At 49.7% G+C, this 23,385-nt stretch overlaps 1 protein-coding gene across 5 annotated transcripts in view; it reads right to left on the reverse strand.

The window, feature by feature from the left end:
- Nucleotides 1–23,385, reverse strand: part of sptbn1 (spectrin, beta, non-erythrocytic 1) — an 82,027-nt gene that overhangs the window by 17,696 nt on the left and 40,946 nt on the right. For all 5 annotated transcript variants that reach the window (XM_061838002.1, XM_061838004.1, XM_061838006.1 and 2 more), the window contains 31 exons: nt 21,488–21,661; nt 20,416–20,507; nt 19,394–19,474; nt 18,395–18,510; nt 18,012–18,124; nt 16,649–16,836; nt 14,983–15,100; nt 13,624–13,782; nt 13,436–13,531; nt 13,149–13,355; nt 12,885–13,038; nt 12,667–12,818; nt 12,060–12,278; nt 11,900–11,980; nt 10,529–10,735; nt 9,932–10,143; nt 9,716–9,853; nt 9,506–9,626; nt 9,171–9,386; nt 7,886–8,305; nt 7,349–7,551; nt 6,881–6,971; nt 6,649–6,795; nt 5,368–5,631; nt 4,964–5,194; nt 4,729–4,818; nt 4,373–4,651; nt 3,363–3,493; nt 3,082–3,286; nt 2,552–2,926; nt 2,076–2,162 (listed from right to left, as the gene is read on the reverse strand). In XM_061838002.1, the coding sequence (XP_061693986.1) occupies nt 2,076–2,162; nt 2,552–2,926; nt 3,082–3,286; nt 3,363–3,493; nt 4,373–4,651; nt 4,729–4,818; nt 4,964–5,194; nt 5,368–5,631; nt 6,649–6,795; nt 6,881–6,971; nt 7,349–7,551; nt 7,886–8,305; nt 9,171–9,386; nt 9,506–9,626; nt 9,716–9,853; nt 9,932–10,143; nt 10,529–10,735; nt 11,900–11,980; nt 12,060–12,278; nt 12,667–12,818; nt 12,885–13,038; nt 13,149–13,355; nt 13,436–13,531; nt 13,624–13,782; nt 14,983–15,100; nt 16,649–16,836; nt 18,012–18,124; nt 18,395–18,510; nt 19,394–19,474; nt 20,416–20,507; nt 21,488–21,661 (5,367 nt within the window). The remainder of the gene's footprint in view (nt 1–2,075; nt 2,163–2,551; nt 2,927–3,081; nt 3,287–3,362; nt 3,494–4,372; nt 4,652–4,728; nt 4,819–4,963; nt 5,195–5,367; nt 5,632–6,648; nt 6,796–6,880; nt 6,972–7,348; nt 7,552–7,885; nt 8,306–9,170; nt 9,387–9,505; nt 9,627–9,715; nt 9,854–9,931; nt 10,144–10,528; nt 10,736–11,899; nt 11,981–12,059; nt 12,279–12,666; nt 12,819–12,884; nt 13,039–13,148; nt 13,356–13,435; nt 13,532–13,623; nt 13,783–14,982; nt 15,101–16,648; nt 16,837–18,011; nt 18,125–18,394; nt 18,511–19,393; nt 19,475–20,415; nt 20,508–21,487; nt 21,662–23,385) is intronic.

Genomic DNA, 23,385 nt, shown 5'->3' on the forward strand with positions numbered 1-23,385 from the left:
AGGCTAATAACCAGGTGGGATCTGTAGGCCGGCAATGACGGTACTCGTCAATGTTACACTTATGTACCAAAGTGAGTACATAAGTGCGTACTATGCATGTACATGGTACATGAACACTAAAGTCCAAATAAACGTGTGCGTGAAGCAAGAAAGTATTAAAGTGTTCCAAATACACGGCGAGTGTATTTTGCAAACGAACAAAAGTTGTTTGCTTTGCCCTCCTGGACGGGTGAAAAAAAAAAACAAGAAAAATCCAGAACAGAGCCGACCAAAAAAAAATCAAAGCCGAAGCGCGACGCCGACTAAAATGTGTCATTTTAGTCCAGGTAAAAATATATAAAAAAAAAAAAAAAAAGCGTGGAAAATTGATGTCGAAAATGAGGCAGCGCAGCCACGGCGATGCAAAAACTAATCTCACCTCTCCCTTTCGCTTCTGCAGAGGCGGGAGGAAGACAAACGGAATACAGCCGACAATCGTCACCTTCATCATCATCAGCATCATCATCATCATCATCAATTTTTTTTCCTATTACACGTCTCATGACCGAAATATATGACGATAAGAGCTCATCAAAGCTAACCAAACAATTTGCGCTGCTAACTGGCTTAAAAAAAAAAAAAAAGAAAAACAAGATCTTCTCGATCAATCAATCAATCAATCCCAACCAATCGAGCGAGGAAAGAGGCGGAGTTTCAAAACAGTTAAGATTTCCTCCCGAGTTACTTTCAACACGTCAAATGAGTTCGTCGCGTGTCCAATTCCGTAACAAAACGGGATCACATTTGGACAGAAGGTGGCGACGAGATGGAGAAAATACTATGCCTATTTTGAAAACTCTGACATATTTTTTGAAGTCATATTCAAATTCTTGACAAGCTGAAATGTGAGTTTTGAAAACAAAAATTTTCTATTAAATTATTTAATTATATTTAATTAAATTATTTAATTAATTTAAAATTAGATCAGGGAATAATAAAAAAAATATTTCATTCTGTGGGTAGTGCAGTCATCTGGACAACTGGATAAAATTTAAAAGTAAATTAATAAATTTTATTTAATTAAATTATTTAATTAATTTAAAATTAAATTTAAATTAGATCAGGGAAAAATAAAAAAATATTTCATTCTGTGTGTAGTGGAATTTAACATTAAATTAGTTAATTTTATTTAATTAAATTATTTAACTAATTTAAAATTAAATTACATTAAAATTAGATCAGGGAAAAATAAAAACATTTCATTCTGTTTGTAGTGCAGTCATCTGGAAAACAGGGCAAAATTTTAAATCAAATTAATTAATTTTATTAAATTAAATTATTTAATTAATTGAAAATTAAATTACATTAAAATTAGATCAGGGAAAAAAATATTTCATTCTGTCTGTGGTGAAATTTAAAATTAAATTAATTCATGTTATTTACTTAAATTATTTAAGTAACTGAAAATTAAATGACAATTAAAATTAGATCAGGGAAAAAAAAAAAAAAAAACATTTTCATTGTGTGTGTAGCGCAGTCATCTGGATAACAGGACTCAGTTGGAGGCCTGAACTGAATGAAGTGTTACGGATGTCGATGCGTTGCGGGGCGGACCCCCGCAAACCCGGGGTGTTCGGGGCCCAGCCGGCGTGACAGTCTGAGCGCTCCCCCGTGCTGAAAAGTCTCCTTGTGATTAATGCGCATGCGCGTACATTTTCTAAACTTCAGGCCAGTCTGAAACATCCCCATCCGTGCTTCAACGTGTGCCATTCGACAACTTGTCGCCGAGCGTTCATGTTCGTCTCGGAAAGACGAACACAGCGAACGTCCATATGTGTGTACATATATTTTTTTTTTGTCAACTCTTATTTTCAGGTTAGGATATAACATATGTTAGCTTAGAAGGGGAACTATGAGACCGGGGGATTTCCCGGTAAGCGCCTACTACAAACCCAGAGTTCCCCTGCCAGTAACTCATGCACATTAATCACAAGGAGACTTTTCAGCACGGGGGAGCCCTCAGACCGCCGCAACGGACTGCACGTGGAAAAAACTAAATCAAATAACGTGCGTGCGAGGCGTCGGCTTTTGCTGACCTCTCCTTCCCGCTTCTGGATGTCGTCCGCTTTATCTCCGGCGTACGCCGACTGCAGGCGGACGGCGTCTTCCTGGAGCTGGCGCACCTGAAACGGCAAAAAGGAGATGGGGGGGGGGGGGGGGTGTCACGTCTGGGGATCACGCCGTCGCTCCCAAATTACAACATTTCGTCTTGCTCAGTAAATTCAGTCGACACTCGACAGAATCAAAGCGTCAGTTTTTGACAATGAAATTGAAGGATTCCTTCAAATAATCACTACTTCAAAATGGCAATTTTATAGTGTAATTATAATTAACTTCATCAAATGGACGCAATTGACTTAATTTTTGTTTAAAACAATAAATGAAAGGCGTTAATGAGAGGATTAAAATGCCCAAAATAGGAATGAAGATATTGACGTTAAGCAGGTTTGGCACACCCGCCTCGCCCGGTTTCGAACGCGGCGACTGGCCCTACCGGCCCGACGTTTCCCACCTGCGTGCCGAGCGCTTGGATATCGTGCTCGAAGGCGGTGTGCATCCTCTGCAGCGTCTCCACCGTGTTCTGGTCCCGGCCCAGCTCCTCGGGCAGCTTCTTGTGTTTGTCCAGGATGCGCGCCAGGATCTCCTTGGCGTCGTGGTAGAACTTGTGCAGCTCGAAGGAGGCGGCCAGGATCTGCGTGCGCGTGTCGATCAGCTCCAGCAGGTCGGCCCAGGCCTCGTTCAGGCCGTCCTTCCACTCGGCCACCGTGGCGGCGTCGCCGTGGCCCGCGTTGATCAGCTCGTCCGCCAGCCGGTTCACGCCGTCCACGCGCTCCTGCCCGATGTTGCCCGTGTCGCGGGCGAACTCTCGGAAGCGCTCCTGCAGCATCTGGGGCGACCCGAGATCGGAAACGCAGGCTGCTCAGCGTCTTGCAACTCATGCAACGGGGTCAAAGGACATTGGGGCGTCGTCACACTACGAGAAACTAACTCAGGAGCGGCCCAAAAATCCGGAAAACCCCCGTTGGGTGCTATTCGACTCACGGTGACGTGCTCGTAGTCCTGCCCCAGCTCGTGCGATCCGGCCACCACTTCCCTCTCGGCGATCCACTGCTCCAAGTCGTCCACCTCCCGGTTGAGCTGGAAGAGGCGGAAGCGCTCGTCCAGCTTCCCCCGCCGCTCCTCCGACAGATCCTTCAGCCCGGCGTACAGCTTGTCCACCTGCGACTGACGCATGCCGACGCGCTCGCTGCGGGGGGAGGGAGGCGGGATGGCGGTCTGGCGATTGTCGGGCGGGGTGGGGGACGGGGTGGGCGGGCGGGTACCTGTCGGGGTGCTCGGCGGCCACCAGGCCTCGGCTGGTGGCGGACAGTCGGTGGACGGTGTCGGCGTAGTCCTCCACCGCCTGCTCCAGGATCTGATGCTTCTTCAACATGGCCACGGAACTCTGCTCGTCCTGAAGCCCCAAAAACCAACCAAACAAAAACTACACCCGCTGCTTTTTGCTCGCATTCATCTGCTACTTTTCCTTTATGATTTGATGTATTCATGAATGTTTATGCTGCTGCCGTTTCAACTGCACAACTGCTCATCCAACGCTGCCCACTTTTCTTCCTGCTATCTATAGTTTTGTGCTCCATCCGATGCGGACCTCAACTTTGTGTCCATGTGCAATTTGCAATTCACATAAGCATCAATGGAATTTAAATAAAAACATATGAAAACTACTGCAAAATTACCTGGATATTATTGTTTTTAAAATCACTCACATTTGAAAAATGTACGGGTGTGGTCAGTCGTGCCCGCGGATATCGAGTTACGGGTGTGGTCCACCAGTCACCCCCGCAGATATGAAGTCGGGCCTGTGTGTTTGGTTTATTATAAGTGTACCCCTTTAAGAGCAGAGGGGGGCGGTGTCAGGTAAACTAGGAAGTTGAAGTAAGCTGAGGAGAGACCGTGTGCTTCCGTGTTAAAAAAAAAAAAAAAAAAAGTGTTTCACTGCGCTGGATCGGTTTTCGTGTGCGTTGAGAGTGCGCGACAAGTGCGCAATTGCACAGTGGCGCAGCTTAGCGGGAACATTGGCCAAGACTACACAAAATAAGCGACGCCTTTCAATATCTACGCATTTCTACTCTAAGCAAATTTTACGCACGTGATTTTTCGTGCTCGACTGTTCAGATTTGCAAGTGCAACGGCCCACGGGACAGACATTTTCCCAACCGAGGGTCCCGTCGCAGCTAATTCTGTTCCTGACGGTGCAACACAAACGCGGCCTGAGAGCTAACACGCTAACAAGCGCGAGACGGTAAGAGATGCGTCGGCGTCAGGATCGGACCTTGGCCTTCTCCTCGGACATCATGTAAAGCTCCTGCTCGCTCATCCAGGCTTCGGCCTCGGCCGCGTCGAAGTAGTACTGCTGGGCCTCGTGGGCCTCGCTCAGGCGGGCGTGGCGCTTCTCCGTCTCCTCTCGGATCCGCTCCCACAGCGCACGCAGCTCGTCCAGCCGCCGGCGGATGGGCTCGCCCGACGGCCGCTCGTCCCGCAGGACGTGCCGGCTGCGCTCGAAGATGTCGTCGTAGCGCGGCTGGTGGCCCCGGATCTCCTTCTGGAGGGTCTGCGGGCGGTGGGGGGAGCGCGAGACGTTCGGGTTCCTTCGGCTCACGACAGAGGAAGACCGGGCCAGAATCCTACCTGGTTCTTCTTGATGAGGAGCTGCACCGTTTGGAGGTTGTGGCCGTGGTCCGTGGACGTGGCCAGGGGCATCCTCTCCTCCACCCACAGCTAGAAAAGGACAGAGCGCAACAAGAAGGTGAACGGGAGGGGAAAGTACAAGAGAGAAGGGGGGGAAAAGGGGAGGAGGACAAAGAATGAAGAAAACGGGACAAGAAAAGGTGAGGAAAGCAAGCAAGGAGGATGCGGCGCGTACGATCTCGTCCTCCACGTCGCGGTTGAACTGGTGGATCTCCCTGGAGGCCATCAGGTTGTCCCTGCGGCTCTTGAGCGGCTCCTGCAACGCCGCCAACTTGCTCTCCACGCCGCGGCGCCGGCCGTCCGCCTCGTCCGAGCCGTCGCCTTCACCTTCGCGGCTCAGGTCGTGCGACTGGCTCTGCAGCTCCACCACCTCCTTCTGCCGGACCTCCACCTGGCTCTCCAGCATCTGCCAGACCCGCAAAGATGGAAATTGAAAGCGTCGACGGACTGCTTTCCGGGGGAAACTCCGGAAAAAGGGGGAATATTTCCCAACTGACTTGAGCGAGGCCTCCGAACAACTAATCCGTCATCCGCAAAATAGAAGAGAACGTTCCGGGTCCAAGCCGAGGGGGAACCGACCTGCTGCTTCTTGAGCAGGATGTTGACGGACGTCAGGTCCTTGCCGTAGTCGTCGGACTGCAGCTGCCCGTCCATCTCGGCCAGCCACTTGTCCAGGTCGGCGCAGCTCTGCGCGAACAGCTCCGCCTTGTTGGCGTCGAACAGGCATTTGGCTTTGGTCTGCGTGGTGGACTCCAGCTCGTCCCACATCTTCTTGAGGGACGCCAGCTTCTCTCGCACGACGCCCTCCGTCTCGGGCTTCTCCGCCATCAGCGCGTTGCCGTCCTGCGCAATTGAGCTGCTGAGAACTAGAGCGGGCTAAGTCCATTTTCCCTCAAATCTGACCGATTTCATAAAAGACGAGGAATACATAAAAACAACTCAACTAGAAAGTACAGTGGAATACGTCCATTTTCATCATTTAATACGGGTCTCAATGGCCGCCGCACTAGTGGTCTAACTCCAAACTGTCATCAAATCCGTCCAATAACAGCCGCCGATACCAACATGAGGTCGCAAAACAAAAGTGCAAAGTCAAACGACGGACTGGCTGCCATGTGTTGGAATTGGAACTATAATCTAAGTGGTACGACTCCATTTTTTTGTCATATTACACGAGAGGGATTCCAAACACTGCCATCAGCGGAGCGCAAAAGTGCTCAAAGTCCAAAATGTGATCAAGCATAATATGGCAAAAATGTTGACAAATAACGCCATAGAATAATAATTAGTATGAATTCCGACGGCGGCACGGTGGGCGAAACCGGTGAGAATGTTTGCTTCACAATTCTGAGGGTCAAGGTCCGAATCCCAGCCCCACCTGTGTGGAGTTTCCGTGCTCTCGACGCGCCTGTGCGATTCTCCGGTTTCTTCCCGCATCCCAAAAGCGTGCACTAATTTTTAATTCTATGTGTCCCGCGATTGGGCGGCGACCAGTTCAGGGTGCCCCCCCCCCCAACTCGATAGCTGGGATAGGCTCCGGCACTCCCACAACCCGCGCGAGGAGAACCGGCTCATAAAACGGGATAGATGGATCATAACGTACTACACGGGACTAGCCGCTTCGTGGATAAAACTGGTCTAAATTGTTTCTCAGTTCTTTCTGCTCATGTTTAGTATTGTTATGTGCGTGTTTTAGTACTAGTAGCTGCAGTTGTCGTAAAACTGCTCAGTGAAGAAATTAAGCACCGAAGCTGCTGCTCTTCAAAATAAACAAAATGGGAGTTCGCCGAGTCTACTGTCAGTTCTCCGTGGCCCAAAATTTTGTCAACCGGCGGAACCGCCCGAGAAGGCGCTGCTGACCTTCTGGATCTTGTCCAGCCATTCCTTGTTGGACTGCAGCTCGGCCATGAAGGCCTGGTGCTTGAGCCACTTGCTGTGGAGGTTGCGCGCCTCGTCGTACGTCATGTCCTGAGCCGTCAGCATCTTCTCGTTGATCCACAAGGACAGCTGGGCACAAGGGGCAGCGCCACACGCTCAGCGGGCAAAAGGTCGCGAGCCGCGGGTACCGACCGCCCCGCGCTCGCTCGCTCACCTCCTGGCAGTCCTGCAGGAACTTCTGCAGGTCTCGGTTGTCCTTGAGCCTCATGAGGAGGTCGCTGGCCGCCGCTCGGTTCTTCTTGTGCCTGGCGGGGAACGTTTGTTTTAAAGGCTACGTCGCGTGGGAAAGACTTGGCGGCTGACGAGCTAGCTAGCTTATTTACGCTAGCGTGCTAGCTCATTTATTTTGACGCCTAAGCCGAGTCGTTCAATTTAAACGATTAAACATATTATTTGTAAAAGCTAATACCTGCATATGGGGGCAGCAATGACCCCCCCCCCCTTAGTTTCAGGACAATTCAAACCTGATATGATCGTAATGTACATAGTCATGAAAATCTGACCTCTTGCCGGATCCAAGATTTTCTTTTTAAGAATAAAAGCCGCATTTCATAAATTTTTTTTTTTTTTCTTACATTTTCTAATCAATTCTTGAAAGACCGGGAAACAGGCAGTCAGCTACCTTTGGTGAATGGAGTCCACCTTGTCCTGGATGCGTTCGGTGTTGACGTTGCCGTCGGCGACCAAGCGCCGTCCGGTGTCCACCACGCCGCTGAGCTTCTCCTCGTTGGCGTCCATGGTGGTCATGAAGTCCTCTTGCTTCTTGATGGCCGCCTCTGCGCCCTCCAGGGTGGTCGGCATCTCGGTGTGGGCCAGCACGTACTCCTGGAACGCACGCAGAAAATCGGGCTAAGCGTTGCTCTTTACTCGCACTTGTTCCTGATCATATTGTCGACAAGCCATTTGTTGGGCTCAGGTTGATATTTGTAAATTGATCTCATTTATTCATCTACCTATTTATTCCTCTTGACTGGGGCTTGTGTTTTCCACAGGGATTTCCCATCATGCTCACAAATATATGAATTGAGATGACTACTCGGGACTACTACCACGAAGGTGGTTTTGCCTGATGACATTGGGGATTGGCTGCATGATGACAAAAGCGAGGAAGTCCGGAAGGGTGTCGAAATGAGGGCGTGTCGTCATTTACGGAGGCTACCTGGTTGTTGAGGAAGGCCTCGGCCTGCTTGGTGTCCCTGAGGAAGAGCTGGTAGGCGTGCGACTGCGACAGAAGGTTCTGCCTGTTCTCCCACATCTTGTGCAGCTCGTTCCAGCCCGTGTCGAGCGCCTGCAGCCGCTGGCGCAGGAACATGTACTGGGCGTCCGTCTGGCCCTGTGTCACCATCTCGCCCATGTCGCGCATCTTCTGGTAGTCCTCCTCGTAGTTGCGGATCTCGTTCTTGATGCCCTCGTGCTGGCCCAGCAGCTTCTCGGCCTCGGCCAGCGTGTTGGGCATGTCCTCGGACGCGATGGCCGTCTGCGTGCGCGACAGCCACGACTGGAAATCGTCCAACTCGCGCAGGAACTGCTGCAGCTTGCTGGCCTCGCCCAGGGACTCCTCGCGGTTCTTCATGGAGCCCTGAACCACAACGCCGGCGTCAAACATCCAAACATTTCACACATCCCTCCCACTTTATTTGACGTGAAGATTTTATTTTAGCGGCGGTTAAAAGTGCTTCCTCGTTTTTTTTAAAGACTGTAAAGAGAATTCATACCTTTGTTTCAAAATACATTTTCCATGTTTTGAAAATGTGCAAAGACTCAGAACTATGTGGCACTTAATTGCAGAACTGTGGTTTTACACAGTTTGTCACCATTTCAGTTTTGCTTGTTCTCTTACGGGCGCGGCTAAAACGGAACCCAGTGCAGTTAGCTCGCCAGCACTTTCCCTTTAGAAAGTCTGCTGGTGTAGCTACTTTAGAGCGCCTCGTTGTCAGCCGTGAGTGCCTGCAACTCACGGAGTGAAAGTTGCGACAACAAAGAGGGACAATTTTATTTTTCCCAAACTTGATAGTCTGCGTATGGACCCGGGATTTTACACTGGCATGGTCACATTAGAGCGCCTCATTGTTGGCTATGAGTGTCACAAAGAGATAAACGGAAAATAAAAACAGGAAAACTGATTTTATTTACTTTTTTGACAGTCCAATTTGGCAGCGAGCAAGTGGACAGGAGCGTCACATTGGTGTGGCTGAGTCAGAGTGCCTTGTTGTCAGCCATGAGTGGGCGCACGCAATGCTTTTTAAAGTCAAAATTGACAACCAGAGTCTGGACCGGGGCTTCGGGCTGGCGCGGCCCCTTCAGAGCGCCTCGGCGTCGGTCTTGAGTGCGTGTACGTCATTGACAGAAATAACAATATTTACTTGGACTATAAAATGGTCGAGATTTTTTGTCATGATTTCATACGTCCAGGCAGGCGCGAAAAACGTGAAATAACGGCGCACCTTCATCTCCTCCCACACGGCGGTGATCTCGTCCAGGCGTCCCTTGATGGCCTCGGCCTGTTCCGGGTGTTCGGAGGACAGCCGCTCCGCCTCCTTCGCCAGGTCGCCCAGCTTGTCCTCGATGGCGGCCAGGTCTCGCTCCATGCCGGTCAACTTTCTCTGCAGCGCCATGACGCCCGTCAGGTCGTTGCCAAGGTCCTGGGTGGACTCGATCACCTTTTGGGTCGCGTTCGGGCGTTCGTCGGTTAGCGTGTCACTTGCCGGGATGAAATACTTTTTGACTTGTTCTGTGGACTGAACGCGTTTCATCTGCAGGTGGTCGACACGAAGCGTACCTTGGTCTTCTCCTTGATCCAGGACTTGGTCTCGTTGCATTCCAGGTGGTAGTTCTGCACTCCCAAGGCAGAGCTCAGACTCTCCTTCTTCTGGTCCACCAGGTCTCTGAACTGACTCCACCTGACAAAAAAAAAAAAACGGGGCCACTCTTCAACGGCGACTTCAGACGCCAGCGTGGTCGCTACGTGGACTGGTGACGGTGAGGTTACCTGGTGTTGAGCTTGTCCTGTTGGGACTTGATTTCCTTCTCGCCGGGATGGCCGCTGTGGATCAGTTGCCTGGCGACCTGGTTGACGACGGCAACCCGCGAGGCCTGATTGTTCATCTCGGGCTCCAAACTCTCAAACCTGCATCAAGAAACCGGGCGACAGCTCAGTGAATTTGTTTCTATTTGTCCCAAAAACAAACAAACAGGTGTCGCTTACCGGTGCTGGACCACCTCCAGGTCCTCCAGCTTCTCGGGAATGTCCGTGCCGTTGAGCCACTGCTCCTTCTCGTCGATCCACAGCTCGCAGGCGTTGGCCTCGCTCAGCATCTTGTACAAGGCCAGCGCGTCCTGCAGCGCTTGCTTGCGGAGGCGCGCCAGCTCCACCACCTCCTTGTAGCGCTCCTCCACGCCCGCCAGGCGGCTCTGCACCTGCCACGAGTCCGCCGCGCTCAGGGTTAGTCTTTGCGCCGCCGGTCCAAAGCCTGGAGGCTACTCTCCGCGCTGAGCTAAAATGGCTTCCCCGGTGCGTTTACTCAGTACATAGCTCATTTTCAAACCATCCATCCATCCATCCATCCATCCATCCATTTTCTTAGCTGCTTATCCTCACAAGGGTCGCGGGGAGTTCTGGAGCCTATCCCAGGTGTCAGCGGGCAGGAGGCGGGGCACACCCTGAACTGGTTGCCAGCCAATCGCAGGGCGCATTGAGACAAAGATCCGCACTCACAATCACACCTTGGGGCAATTTAGAGGGTCCAATCAATGTTGTTTTCAAACCATTTGCTTGTCGCAAACGTCGGCGGCGCGGCCTCACCTCCTGCGAGTCGGCCTTCTCGGGCGGCAGCGTGCGCGACTGCTCGTGCAGGGCGTCGATGACGGGCCGGTAGCTGGCGATCTCCTCGGCCACGTCCTTGTGCTTCTTCACCAGCGCCTGCGTGGAGAACTCGTCGTGGCCCACGTCCACGCTGGACACGATGCGGAGCGCGTCCAGCATCCACGTGTCCATGTCGTCGGCGTCGGCCTGCGCAGACGCAAACATTCGCCCGCTAAAAATGTTTACGTGCCAGGAGTGGTTGCTCACTCATCAAGTACACTCATTATCCTCTATATATTAAAGCAATCGGCCAATTTTTACATATTTATTCTTTCCCAAAAAGAAGCTACTTCATTCTCGCCATTTCCTCTTAATTGGTCGACTAAACTGGTGATTGAAATCTCGGCATTGGCCTCAAAAAAATCTGCATCGGTTGGGTGGTTCTAAACATTAGCATGGGACTATTTCTGAAAAGTAGTCGAAGGAAGTGAAGACACGGGTCGGAACAGTTGGCGGAAGGTGTCTGGTGTTCTATGCGACAGAAGAGTCGCCGCTAAGATGAAGGCCAAAGTCTATAAAACAGTGGTGAGGCCGGCCATGATGAACGGATGAGAGACGGCGCCACTGAAGAAATGACAGGAAGCGGAACTGGGAGGTGGCAGAAATGAAGATGTTGAGGTTCTCGCTCGGAAGTGAGCAGCTTGGATAGGATTAGCCAAAGTTGGATGTTTTGGAGACAAGGCGAGAGAGAGAGAGCAGACTTCGACGGTTTGGACACGTCCAGAGGCGAGAGAGTGAGTACATTGCTAGAAGGACGGTAAGGATGGAGCCACCAGGGAAGAAAGAGAGCGAGAGAGAGGAAGACCAAAGAAAAGGTTGATGGATCTTGTGAGGGAGGACAGGAAGAGTAGGAGAAGATGCACGAGATGGGCTTGGATGGAAAAAGATGACACCCTGTGGCGACCCCTAACGGGACAAGCTGAAAGAAGGAGAAAGAAAAGAGAAGAAGACGAAAAGAGAAAGATGAGAAGAAGAGGAAGAAGAAGAAAAGAGCAGAAGAAAAGAGAAGAAGAAGAAGAATTAAAATTCCCAAGGGGGAAATAAAGCTCTTTTGGGGGGGATTGGCGACCCCTAACAGGACGAGCCGAAAGGAAAAGAAGAAGAAGTCGAAGCTTCAGCGAGACTTCATAACATTCCTAATCCTGCGCCCACACCAACTTTCTCCACTCACGATTTGGCGGCTGGGTCTCGAGCCGCCATTTTCAAGGCACGGCAGGACGACAAGAAGGTCGACGAGACAGAATCACCGTCCAAAACGGATGTCAAGTGTGCTATCATATCATTTCATTTTTTTGTGTGCTCGTGTCTTACTTGGAACTGGTGCTGGTTGCACGCCTCCTGCAGGCGAGACTTGCGTACGGCGGAGAGCCGCTCCAGCGCCGCCCACTGCTCCTGCAACGCAGCACGCCACAAAACCGCCGATGTCGTCTCATCCCTTCGGGTCCGTTTTGCGCTCGTGTTCTCGGCCTACCTGGATGTCCCGGACGCGTTCTTTGATCTTGTCGGCCCCGAAGTGGTTTTCGGCCACCAGCTGGTCTCCCTGCTTGATGGTCTGCTGCAGGTGGCCGGCGCGCCCGCTCATTTCGTCCTCCAGGGCTTTGTGCTGACTCAGCAGCCGCAGAGCGCCCGTCAGATCCTTGCCGTAATCCTCGGAGGAGAGGATCTGCTCCTTCTCGCGGATCCAGCCCTCCTGCCGGATGCGTTACCACAACCGCGGGTGAGCTTACAAACTCCCGTCGAAATGAAGCCGCTCTCGCACCCAACGACGGGTTTTTCGGTACCGCCCGAGAAAAATGATTCCAGTTGACGGCCAACAATCTGGAAGAACGAGCGTTTGGGACGTTGACCGCAAAAAGCGCTGGCGGATTTCTCGCGAAAACCAGTTGCAGACATTTGAGAACTGATGAAAATTAAAGAAAAATACATGCGGGTGTCAGCAACTAGTGAAAATTAGTCGCAGGTCGCCGACAACTAGTCGGGACTAACGAAAACCGGTGTCAGAACCCCGCAGACCGCGCGTCTGACCGCGTCGCTCGGCACGCGGCCGGCTTTAAACGACTTCCCGAGACGTGACGAACCTCTTCGGCCATTTCCCAGAAAAACTTCCAGAGGCGGCGCGACTCTTCCAGCCGCGCTCGCCGCTCGGCCGCCAGCTGGCTGAGTTCCTGGTAGCAGAACTCCATGTGGGCCACGCGCTCCCTGATGATCTGCGGGTCGCAAGGTTTGTAGCCTGCGGAAAAGAAGACGGCTCAGTTTTAGCGCTCCCGGAAGCGGCGCGGCAAAACGCGGGCCTCACCGTCCGTGTCGCCGGCGAACTTCTGCGCGTTGGCGTTGACGTTGCGGACCCGGTCCGCCTGGATCCCGATGTCGGCCTCCACCAAGGCGTGCTTCTGCAGCAGGTCCTCCACGCCCAAAAGGTGTTTGCCGTAATCCTGGGACAGCAGCAGCATCTGCGTACAAAGGTTTTCGGGGCTGGTTTTTAAATCGGGACTTTGGAAGGTCTCACCGCGGGGCCTGAGCGAGTACTTCCTGCCGCGTTTGCGGCGGAGCGTCAGCGCACCTTCATCTCGTCCATCCAGTCCATGATGTAGAGCATCTCCTGGAAGACCCTCTGCATGCCCAGCGTCTGCTCCAGCCTCAGCCGGCGCGCCTTCAGGAGCTCCAGCAGGTACTCCCACAGGCGGATCACGTTGTCCTTCCGGGCCGCGATGCGCTTGATGTCGTGGTAGCTCTCCGCCTCCAGCTCCTTGGCCACCGACACCACGGCCTGCGGAACCAGCCGCCAAAAAAACTTTCAAAGCCTTTATCAGGAGAAAACAAACCAGCAAACAAGTTCTTTTCCTCCACCTGAACGCGCTCCTCGTAGGCGGCGATGTCCGTCTCGATGGCCTCGTGCTTTTTGGTGGCCGCCTCCACGGCTTGGAGGTCGAAGCCGAAGTTGTCCTGCGGGAACGAACGCGGGCGCCGGCAGGTCAGCGCGGCGCAGCTCCATCGTGGCGGGGGGGGGGGGGGGGGGGGGGGGGGGGGGGCGTCACCTGCGAGACCAGCCGCTGGTTTTCGCTCAGCCACGTCTCCCTCATGGCGGCCTTGCGGTCGAAGCGGCGCGCCAGCTGCTCCAGTTTCTCCTGGCGAATCAGCTCCGTCCTCAGCGCCAGCTCGCGCTCGTGCTCCGCCTTCTCCAGACGCTCCCACGCCTAAAACAAACACACCACCGCACGTTCGCTTTGGAGATTTTTTTGTGCTCTAACCAGTCGGACACTTTGCCGCCTACGGGAAAACAAAAAAAACTAGAAATGGAAACACATTGTGAAAGAAAATTATTTCCCCCCCCCCCAAAAAAAAAAGAAAAGAAAATTGGTCATAATCTTTTTTTCTGACATTAAAAAAATACCACAGTAGTTTTTCATACATTTTCAAGCCGGATGTTCCAAAATATTGGCTATTTTTTCCATAATTTTTTTTAAATTATTTAGATATATGACCATTTTCAACGACACGACATTGCACAATTATGTTTTTGCTTTGTCACAGATAAAATGATTTTGTTGCATGTGGACGTGAACTTTGGAGATACGTTACTTGTGTTGAGGTTTCTCTCGGCGCACAAAAGAAAATGATTCACTTATATAAATTATGATATCATGTCACTAACTTTTTTATGACACATTTATTTAAAATAATAATAATAATAACGTTCTATGTTTCAAGAATGTAACTTGTTATGCGTTTTTCACGTTTTTACGGGGAATTACCGGCAGGCCGGTAAAAAACGTACAGCGGGCCACAAATGGTCCACGGGTCAGACTTGAGACACCCGTGGACAAAAACATGCGGTGTGCAAAGTCAGGCCCCGGGGACCATTTGCGGCCGGTCAGATTTATTTATTATGATTCTTTTTTTTTGTCCCATGAGATTTTGGCCCCTCCTTGTCGCCATGTCAATGTAATCTGCCCAGGATCTGAGCCGGCCCGTGTGACGGTCTGAGCGCTCCCCCGTGCTGAAAAGTCTCCTTGTGATTAATGCGCATGCGCGTATATTTTGTAAACTTGCGGCCGGTCTGAAACATCCCCATCCACGCTTCGACACGCGCCATTCGACAACTTGTCGCCGAGTGTTTACGTTCACGTGGAACAGGAGACTTTTCAGCACGGGGGAGCGCTCAGACCGTCACACCGGGCCGCGCCGATGTCAGCTCAGCATTTTTCCGTCCTCTGTTTCGTCGGTTAGCAAATCGGTTCAACTAGCTAAAGTACGATTTTATTGTCCGACATTTGTGTCAGTCGTGTTCTATTTGCGACTGATGGTTTGCAAAAGGGCACCCGGGAAGTCCCGGCAGCAAAACGTCCAGCCCGTCACCCGACGCCGAGCGATGGCCTCGGAGCGGGCGTGGCTACCTTGTTGATGTCCGAGATGAGTTTTCCCTCGCGGGGCGTGTAGACCTTCTGGTTGTTGGCCCTCATCTTGCTCTGGATGGTGAACAGAAGCACCTCCAGGTTGCCCTTCTCCGTGAACCTGCAAGCACGCACGCGACAAAAGTTCAACAAGTCCAATCCGCCAGTGGTCCGTTTTCAGCGCCATTTTTTAATCGCTCAGGAACAATTACCGTAATTTCCCGCCTATAATTCGCGACTTTTTTCCCCCACACGCTTTCAACCCTGCGGTTTATGCGGTGATGCGGCTAATTTGTGCATTTATTTTTTTTTTTTTTGTAACGGCACTCTAGGGGGCACTCTAGCGGAAAAAGGTAAAAGTGAGACCGGTGGAATATATGTGCCGAGGAAGTGACTTTTACCAGTCTGGCCCTGTTAACGCTACGCTAGCGTGTTACTGCCGCGTCTCAGTTTTTTACCAGTATGTTTTTCGTTTTTTTTAAAACCAAACCTGTTAGCGCGGCGCCAGCGTTACCACGGCGCTAGCATTAGCGTTAGCGCCTCATGTTTCAACATGGCTTTCAATGTGGGTACTTGCGGCTTTTACACAGCTGCGGCGTACGTATGTACCAAATGGTATTTCCTTATAACCAGGTGCGTCCTGTCGGCCGGGAATTACGGTACATGTACGTAAAGAAAAATGAAAGACTTTTAAGGGCACGTCCATCAAATGTGACCACTGGGAATGTAGATGATAATAATATTTGAAGATAAATGAGACGTCAAACTCATTTTTTGCCACAGGCCACATCGGTGGTTCCCTCGGAGGAACCGCCATGACGGTGTGAATCCAAATAAAAGAATCACCACCACATATATTTATACACAGTATCAACAATAAATTGATCAACAACCTGTTTTGAAATCAGTGGTTTTTAAAAAAAACATTTTTTCAGCTATTACAATTACAATTCTTTTTAAAGAGGTATCTGAAATAAATTTTTGATTGACTTTCACGGGCCACATAAAATGACGCGGTGGACTGGACGTGGTCCCCGCACCACCAGTTTGACACCTGTATTTTAGGGTGAACCCGGACCATTAATGCCAATTCAAGACGACATTTCAAAATAAAATCTTCATTGACGTGGGGACGACAAAGGGTCGTTTGTAAGACCTCCGAACAGAAACGTGGCTGGTTAAGGCGACGTCATCCAAATGTCATATTTTCACGGTCGCTTCCATTAAATGTGGCCATTATGGATAAAGAGCAAAATATTTATTTTACATTTTTAACATAATATAGTTGAAAATGAGTAATGTACAGGACAATGAAGGTGAAAAATAAACTTTTAACAAACTCTGTGCGCAGCTACACAAGATTCATTCTAATAATCAATATATCATCAATTGTATTTTATGCTTCAAACGTAGTCATGCTGTATTTGTATTAAATGATTATTTTGCATACAAACAGATGAAATATAGAAAATAAACTCTTTAACAGTTGCTTGAATGAATGCAGAGATCTGCAAAGATTATTTCCAGGAAAAAAATAAAATAACAACAAACAAAAAGCAAAGCGTGTTACATGAATGACGTCAAAAATGGAGCCAAATTGGAATTTTGAGATTTTTTTTAGAGGGGAAAAAAATAATAATAAAGAGTGATGAAGTTGTGTCGTACGCACTTGGGGGGCTTCTCCACCGTCCGGTAGGTGTTGAAGGCCTGCAGCTGCTGCTGGACGCCCACCAGCGAGTTGGCAAACCTTCGGTTGTTGAGGATGATGATGGTCTGCTCGATCCACTCCAGGAGGTCGGACGCCAGGGACTCGTACTTGTCCACCATCTTCTCCGTCTCGATGGCGTTGTCCAGAACCTGCGGGGGAACAGAACCCCACAATCACAAAAGCTTGATACTGGACTCTAATTGGCTACACAAGCCACAAGATGGCAGGAAAGCACTACTTTGGTCTCGATGAAGCGCCTCAACTCACATCAACTTATCACCATGCTGCCCTTTTTTTTTTTTTTTTTTACAGAAAATGGACAATTATTCAACTTCATGACTTTTTCAAAACCCGTATTTCAAACTTTTTTCCGGTACCGCTGTTCACTTAAATCCATGTGTGAGGATAAGCGGCTTGCCAAACGGAATTCAATTTAATACCGTAATTCTCTGCCTACAGAGCGCACCTGGTTATAAGCTGAAACTCTTTTTGTGTACCGTGCCTTATAAAAAGGTGCACTAACGCTAGCCCCGTGCTAACGCTAGTGCCACGCTAGCATTAATCTCTTTAAACTCTTTCTGTGTACCGTGGCTTATAGACCAGGTGCGCTAACGCTAGCCCCACACCAACACTGGCCTCGCGCTAACGCTAGCGGCACACTAGCATTAAACTCTTGAAACTCTGTGTACCGTGACTTATAACCAGGTGCGCTAACGCTAGCCCCGCACTAACACTAGCCCTGCTCTAACACCAGCATTAAACTCTTTCTGTGTACTGTGGCTTATAACCAGATGCGCTAACGCTAGCCCCGCGCTAGCATTAAACTCTTTAGACTCTTTCTGTGTACCATGGCTTATAACCAGGTGCGCTTACTCTAGCCCTGCGCTAACGCTAGCCCCGCTCTAACGCTAGCGCCACACCAGCATTAAACGCTTTCTGTGTACCGTGGCTTATAACCAGGTGGACTAACGCTAGCCTCGAGCTAACACAACCTTGCGCTAACGCTAGCCCCGCGCTAGCATTAAACTCTTTAAACTCTTTCGGTGTACCGTGGCTTATAACCAGGTGCGCTAACGCTAGCGCCGCATAAACCGCAGGGTTGAAAGCGTGTGAAAATACTCGCTGCTTGTAGGCCGGAAACTACGGTAAATGTTTTTTTTGCGCTCCATTTAGCCACTGTCAGGGTAAAAAAGGATTTCAGGCAATGATGCGATGTTGATATGATTCCGACGAGTGTACATAATTGTACGTAATTGTCCGACAGCAGCCGTACGAGCGTAGGGCAGGCGGCCCCAAAATGGAATTTGCCAGTCCCCGGGCTAACCTTGCCGATGCGCTTGCCCTCCACCTTGAGCGCCTTCATCTTGGAGAAGTAGTGGTAGTACGTGACCACGTAGGTGATGATGGACTTCTCGTCGGGATGGTCCACGCTGATGTCTGGCGGCGGAGAAGGAGACCGAGCAAAAGTGAGGACGGCGTCGCGTCCTTTCCGACATCCAGCGGAGGCTGACGCCTCGGCTAGCGTTAGCCACGTGCTAACTCCAAAGTACGTACGTACAGTGTGTGGAGACATTTTAGCAGACCTTGTTGAAGATGAATTTTAAGAACTCAAAGTCAAGTGGATAACAGGAAGAAAGATTGTACGATTTTGAATATTATTGAAGATGTCTTTTGGTTTTTTTTTTTTTTGCGGCTGTGCTAACAGACCTTCGGGGTCCAGCAGCTTGGTGAGGCCCAAGTGTTGCTCGGCCAAGTTGAAGGCGTTCTGCAGGTTGTAGTGCGCGTTGGACTTCTTCAGCTTGTCAAAGTCGATCAAGTCCGGTCTGAAATGGGGGGGGCGGGAGGGGGCAGGAAACCGTTCAAAACGTTGCCTTATTTTCTCCTCACGTCGAAAAGATCGCTCGGGTGGTTTTCCGTACCGATGTGCGCATTTGTCCATATGGGTCATTCGCATATCAATAATAACCCGAAAGACAGAATTGAAAATCAATTGGACTGATCGGAACACTGCCATTCAAAAGATGAAAATTGCTTTCAAACTTTTGAGTAGTAGCACATCTTTACCGTTGAGGTTTGACGATTTGCGACCTGTTTTTCCCGAAGACGCGCGTGACATTTTTGGGGATAAATGCGATCGACGTCCTCCTGCCGCGAAAAGTAACGCAAACGCATCTTAAGTCACGATAAAGTCCGTCCTCGCTCGGTCTTGGGAGAGGAGCTCGTGGCGCTTGTTTACTTCCATAAGCTCGGAGCAGTGTTGCGATGCATCGGAGGGATCTGCGAGGAGGCGGCCATTTTGCATTCGCACGAAAACAAATGCTCTTTGTGAATATGTGGCTACTGTAGCACATCTAAAGACACAAGTGTCATGCTTAAATTATTTTTTTGGAGTCAGTGACGCACTTCGACACATCTCACAGGATTTAAATTGAGCTGTTTTGTCTTTTTTTGGTCTTAAGTCTTGCCGCCATTTGGTAAGGATTGCCCTCACTAGCGATGCCCAAAAATGGGAAATCGTCCTTAACGTTTAGAAAACTGCGTGGCTACTTCCGCACGAGAGCAAAGAAAGGAGGAATCAAACTTTGCATATTATATGTGCAGTATCTGGATGTTATTCCCGCCTCCCTTTGCCATATTGATCGAATTATTACATATGAAAATGACCCACAACTCCGGGTACGAAGCGCAAGGCGACCCGCCGCTCACCTGTGTTTGTGGATGATGGCGTTGAAGGCCATTCCGTCCCTCCAGCTGGTGGAGAAGTTGTGGATGTTGACGTTGGGGTACCTGGACCACAAGCACACACAGAGGTCACATGCGCAACGACCTTCGAGTGGGATTTGAACGCGCCGCCGGAAAGAATGAACGCCGTTTTGAAAAACAAAAATAGCAGTGAATTGTACAAACGTGCAACATGTTGGCGATTCGTTTTGTTTTCTAGCTTAACCGACATTATGTATTTATTTATATCACCTGTTGCTGTGTGCAATATTGTTTTTGCCATCAAGGAACTATGTCCAAGTGAGGGGAGGAGCTTCATTTTGTCACGCCGTCTTTTAGTGTCTACAGTTCAGGCCATGCTATCCCTTTCGGGGCCTATTAATTAATACAATAAAAGAATGTCCATCCATCCATTTTCTTAGCCGCTTATCCTCACAGGGGTCGGGGGGAGCGCTGGAGCCCATCGCAGCTGTCAAAGGGAAGGAGGCGGGGTACGCCTTGAACTGGTCGCCAGCCAATCGCAGGGTGCGTGGAGACAAACAGCCGGACTCACAATGGCACCTACGGGCAATTTCGAGTGTCCAATTAATGTTGCATGTTTGTGGGATGTGGGAGGAAAACCGGAAAAAAACCCACACAGGGACGGGGAGAACATGCAAACTCCACACAGGTGGATCCGGGATCGAACCCGGGACCTCAGGACTGATCCGCCGTGCCGCCCATCAAATGGTTTGATAAAGTGGAATGAGTGGACATAATGCATGATTGGAGTGTTGGATGTAAGCCTTTAAGGGGCGTGGCCCAGCGAGCGCTCGGCGACACGGGATTGGGTTGCGGTCTCCGTGCGAGCGTCTGGCCGTGAGCTGTGGCCCACAGTGGCTCCTCGCGGGCGTTCTCATCGGTTGTTTGTAAATCAGTAACATTTGTAAACATTTGTCTCGCTTTTTTCACTCCGCTCAATTTCGGGGCGGCGACCAATCTCGGGCCGACGGGAACCGCGAACTCACCCGGCCGTCTTCATCTGACACCAGAGCAGCAGAGCGTCTTTGGCCGACTTCTTCTCTTTGTTGTCCTCCGTCTCCACGCTGATGTCTTGGATCTGACGCAAACACACACGCACGCACGTCAAGGCGAAATACACCTAAGAATAAGACTTGATAAATTTACAATATGTTTTATGCCATAGTTTACATCTATATTCAAACACATTGGGGCATTTTTTTTCATCCATCCATCCGTTCATTTCCTTAGCCGCTTATCCTCACAAGGGTCGCGGGGAGTTCCGGAGCCTATCCCAGCTGTCAACGGGCAGGAGGCGGAGTACACCCTGAACTGGTCGCCAGCCAATCGCAGGGCACAAAGAGACAAACAACCAATCGCACTCACAATCAGACCTCGGGGCAATTTAGAGGGTCCAATTAATGTTGCATGTTTTTGGGGTGTGGGAGGAAACCGGAGTGCCCGCCCGGAGAAAACCTACGCAAGGCAGGGGGAGAACATGCAACCTCCGCGGAGGCGGGTACGGAATTGAACCCGGGACTCCAGAACTGTGAGGCCAACGCAACCGTGAAGGCGACGGTCGTCAAAGCGAAGAAAAAAAAAATGACACCAAGAACTAAAAAAAAAAATAATAATTTTTATGTTTCTTGGAATCTTTTTTCAAATCAGGAGTTCACAAAGTTTATTTATTTTTTTTCTAATTCCTAATATAATAATGACACAATTCAAAAATTGCCAATTTTTAAATGAAACATCAATTGTGTAAAATTCTGAATATTTCAGGAAAAAAAGACAAAACATACATGGACAAATATGCATTCAATCAAAAAAAAAAAAAAAAAAAACGATACTCTTTTACAAGAAAAGCACTAATTTCGTTCAATGTTACGGCCCGACCCATTTGGATTTCTTTCGATATTTTCCGTCCAATATTTTTCAGTACCTGGAAGGGACAAACGGGATCGACGCCCCCCACGACACCCCCCGTGAGACGTACTGGTCGGGATTTTTCGGGGAAGTGGGACTTCCTGGAACGGATCCAACCCGGAAACCCAAAAGGCGCGAGTTTCTCGGATGTACCTGAAAGCGCAGGATGATGGTCCAGATGAGCCCCAGCGTGAGGCGGTGGTTGCCGTCCACGATGTCGTGCGAGCCCATATTCTCCAGGTGGACGCGCTGCTCCTTGAGGAACTGCAGGGCCTTGTCCACGTTCTCCAGGCAGTGGATGCGCATGCGGCCTTTGGTGGGTTTGGGCTGAGGGCGGACGGACACATTTGTCTCGCGTCACCATTGCGAGGGATCTCGCTACAAATTATTGAGAACTAATCCGAGGTCAAATAAATATTGAGGAAATGTTTCGAGACCTCGTTGAACTCGAATGCCCGCGCCCCCCCCCCGCCCCCATTTCCGTCGTCCTTGGCCGGATCGCAAGCAGCTGCTGCTTTCCCTCCACACGGAACCGCCCCGAAGACGCGTCCGGGAGGAAGTTTTGCGGCGCTGACATCACCGTGGCAACAGCGGGCCGGGGAAACGGCGAGTGAAGGACGGGACGAAAAACGGCAAAAGCGAGAACGCTGGCCCGTAATGCCCGAAGCGACCAGACGGGGGCGGCGCATCCGGTAGGTGTCCCCACTTGTTGCCAAGGTGACTGTACACAAACTTCTGAGCCCTCAATCAGCTACTTAATGAGATCAATCTCTACAAAATCTTGAATTAAAAAAAAAAGACATTGGTGGAAGGATGTTAAACTAAACTACCTTTACATTGTCAAAAGTATGAATTCATATTGAACAGATTTTTTTAATTGATTAATCTCATGAAATTATTGCTTGGTAAGAATAAAGGTTTCTAGATAATTCATTCATTTTAATTAAAATACATTGAAAATATGTCATGTCGTGATTATCCAAGCCGCTTATCCTCACAAGGGTCGCGGGAAAGCTGGAGCCTATCCCAGCTAGCTTCAGGGGAAAGGCGGACGACACCCTGAACCGGTCGCCAGTCGGTCGCGGGGCAGACGTCGACACCATCACTGAGCGGGAATCGATCCCAAGCTGCCCGCAACAAAGGCAGGCGCGTGTACCGCTACGCCATCAGTGACCCACATTGAAAATTGAAATAATCCTCTGAATACTATAGTCGAAATACACTTAGGAATAAGATGTAATAATTTTACAATATGTTTTATGCCATTGTTTCCATCCATATTCAAACTCATTTGGGCATTTTTTTTATCCATCCGTCCATTTTCTTTTCCGCTTATCCTCACAAGGGTCGCGGGGAGTGCGGGACCCTATCCCAGCTGTCAACGGGCAGTGGGCGGGGTACACCCTGAACTGGTCGACAGCCAATCACAGGCCACATTCAGTCAGAGCCGCACTCAAAATCACACCTTGGGGCAATTTAGTGTGTCCAATTAATGTTCCATATTTTGGGGATGTGGGATGAAACCAGAGAGCCCACCCGGAGAAAAGCCACGCAGACACGGGGACAACATGCAAATTCCACACAGCCGGGTCCGAGATTGAACCAACCCAGAACCTCAGAACTGTGAGCCCAACACTCAGCTGAGCCCCCGTGCCGTTAATTCATTTTTAATACATTTTATAATTCATTGATCTCATCAAATTATTGCTTGGTAAGAATGAAGGTTTAGTACATTTCGAGATCGTTTTGGTCCTAAATGGAATTCATTCTGCTATTTTCGGGTTTTGTTATGGGTGTTCGAGTACAGGTTTAAGTAAAAAAAAAAAAAAAAAAAGTCTCGAAATTTTTGTTTAGAAAAAGATTTGTTCGAAAAGTGAGACGTTCGAAAATTGATGTACCGCTGTACATGAAAAATATGGTTTTTTTTTCAATTTAGGTCAAGCAGAATGAATCCATTTGATGCTGAAAAGTCAAAATAATACTGACAAATATAGTCAAAATATAAATTAAAATAATACTGAAGAATATAGTCAAAATACACTTAAGAATAA

This window comes from Syngnathoides biaculeatus, chromosome 12 (genome assembly GCF_019802595.1).
Source record: "Syngnathoides biaculeatus isolate LvHL_M chromosome 12, ASM1980259v1, whole genome shotgun sequence".
NCBI classification, from domain to species: Eukaryota; Metazoa; Chordata; class Actinopteri; order Syngnathiformes; family Syngnathidae; genus Syngnathoides; species Syngnathoides biaculeatus.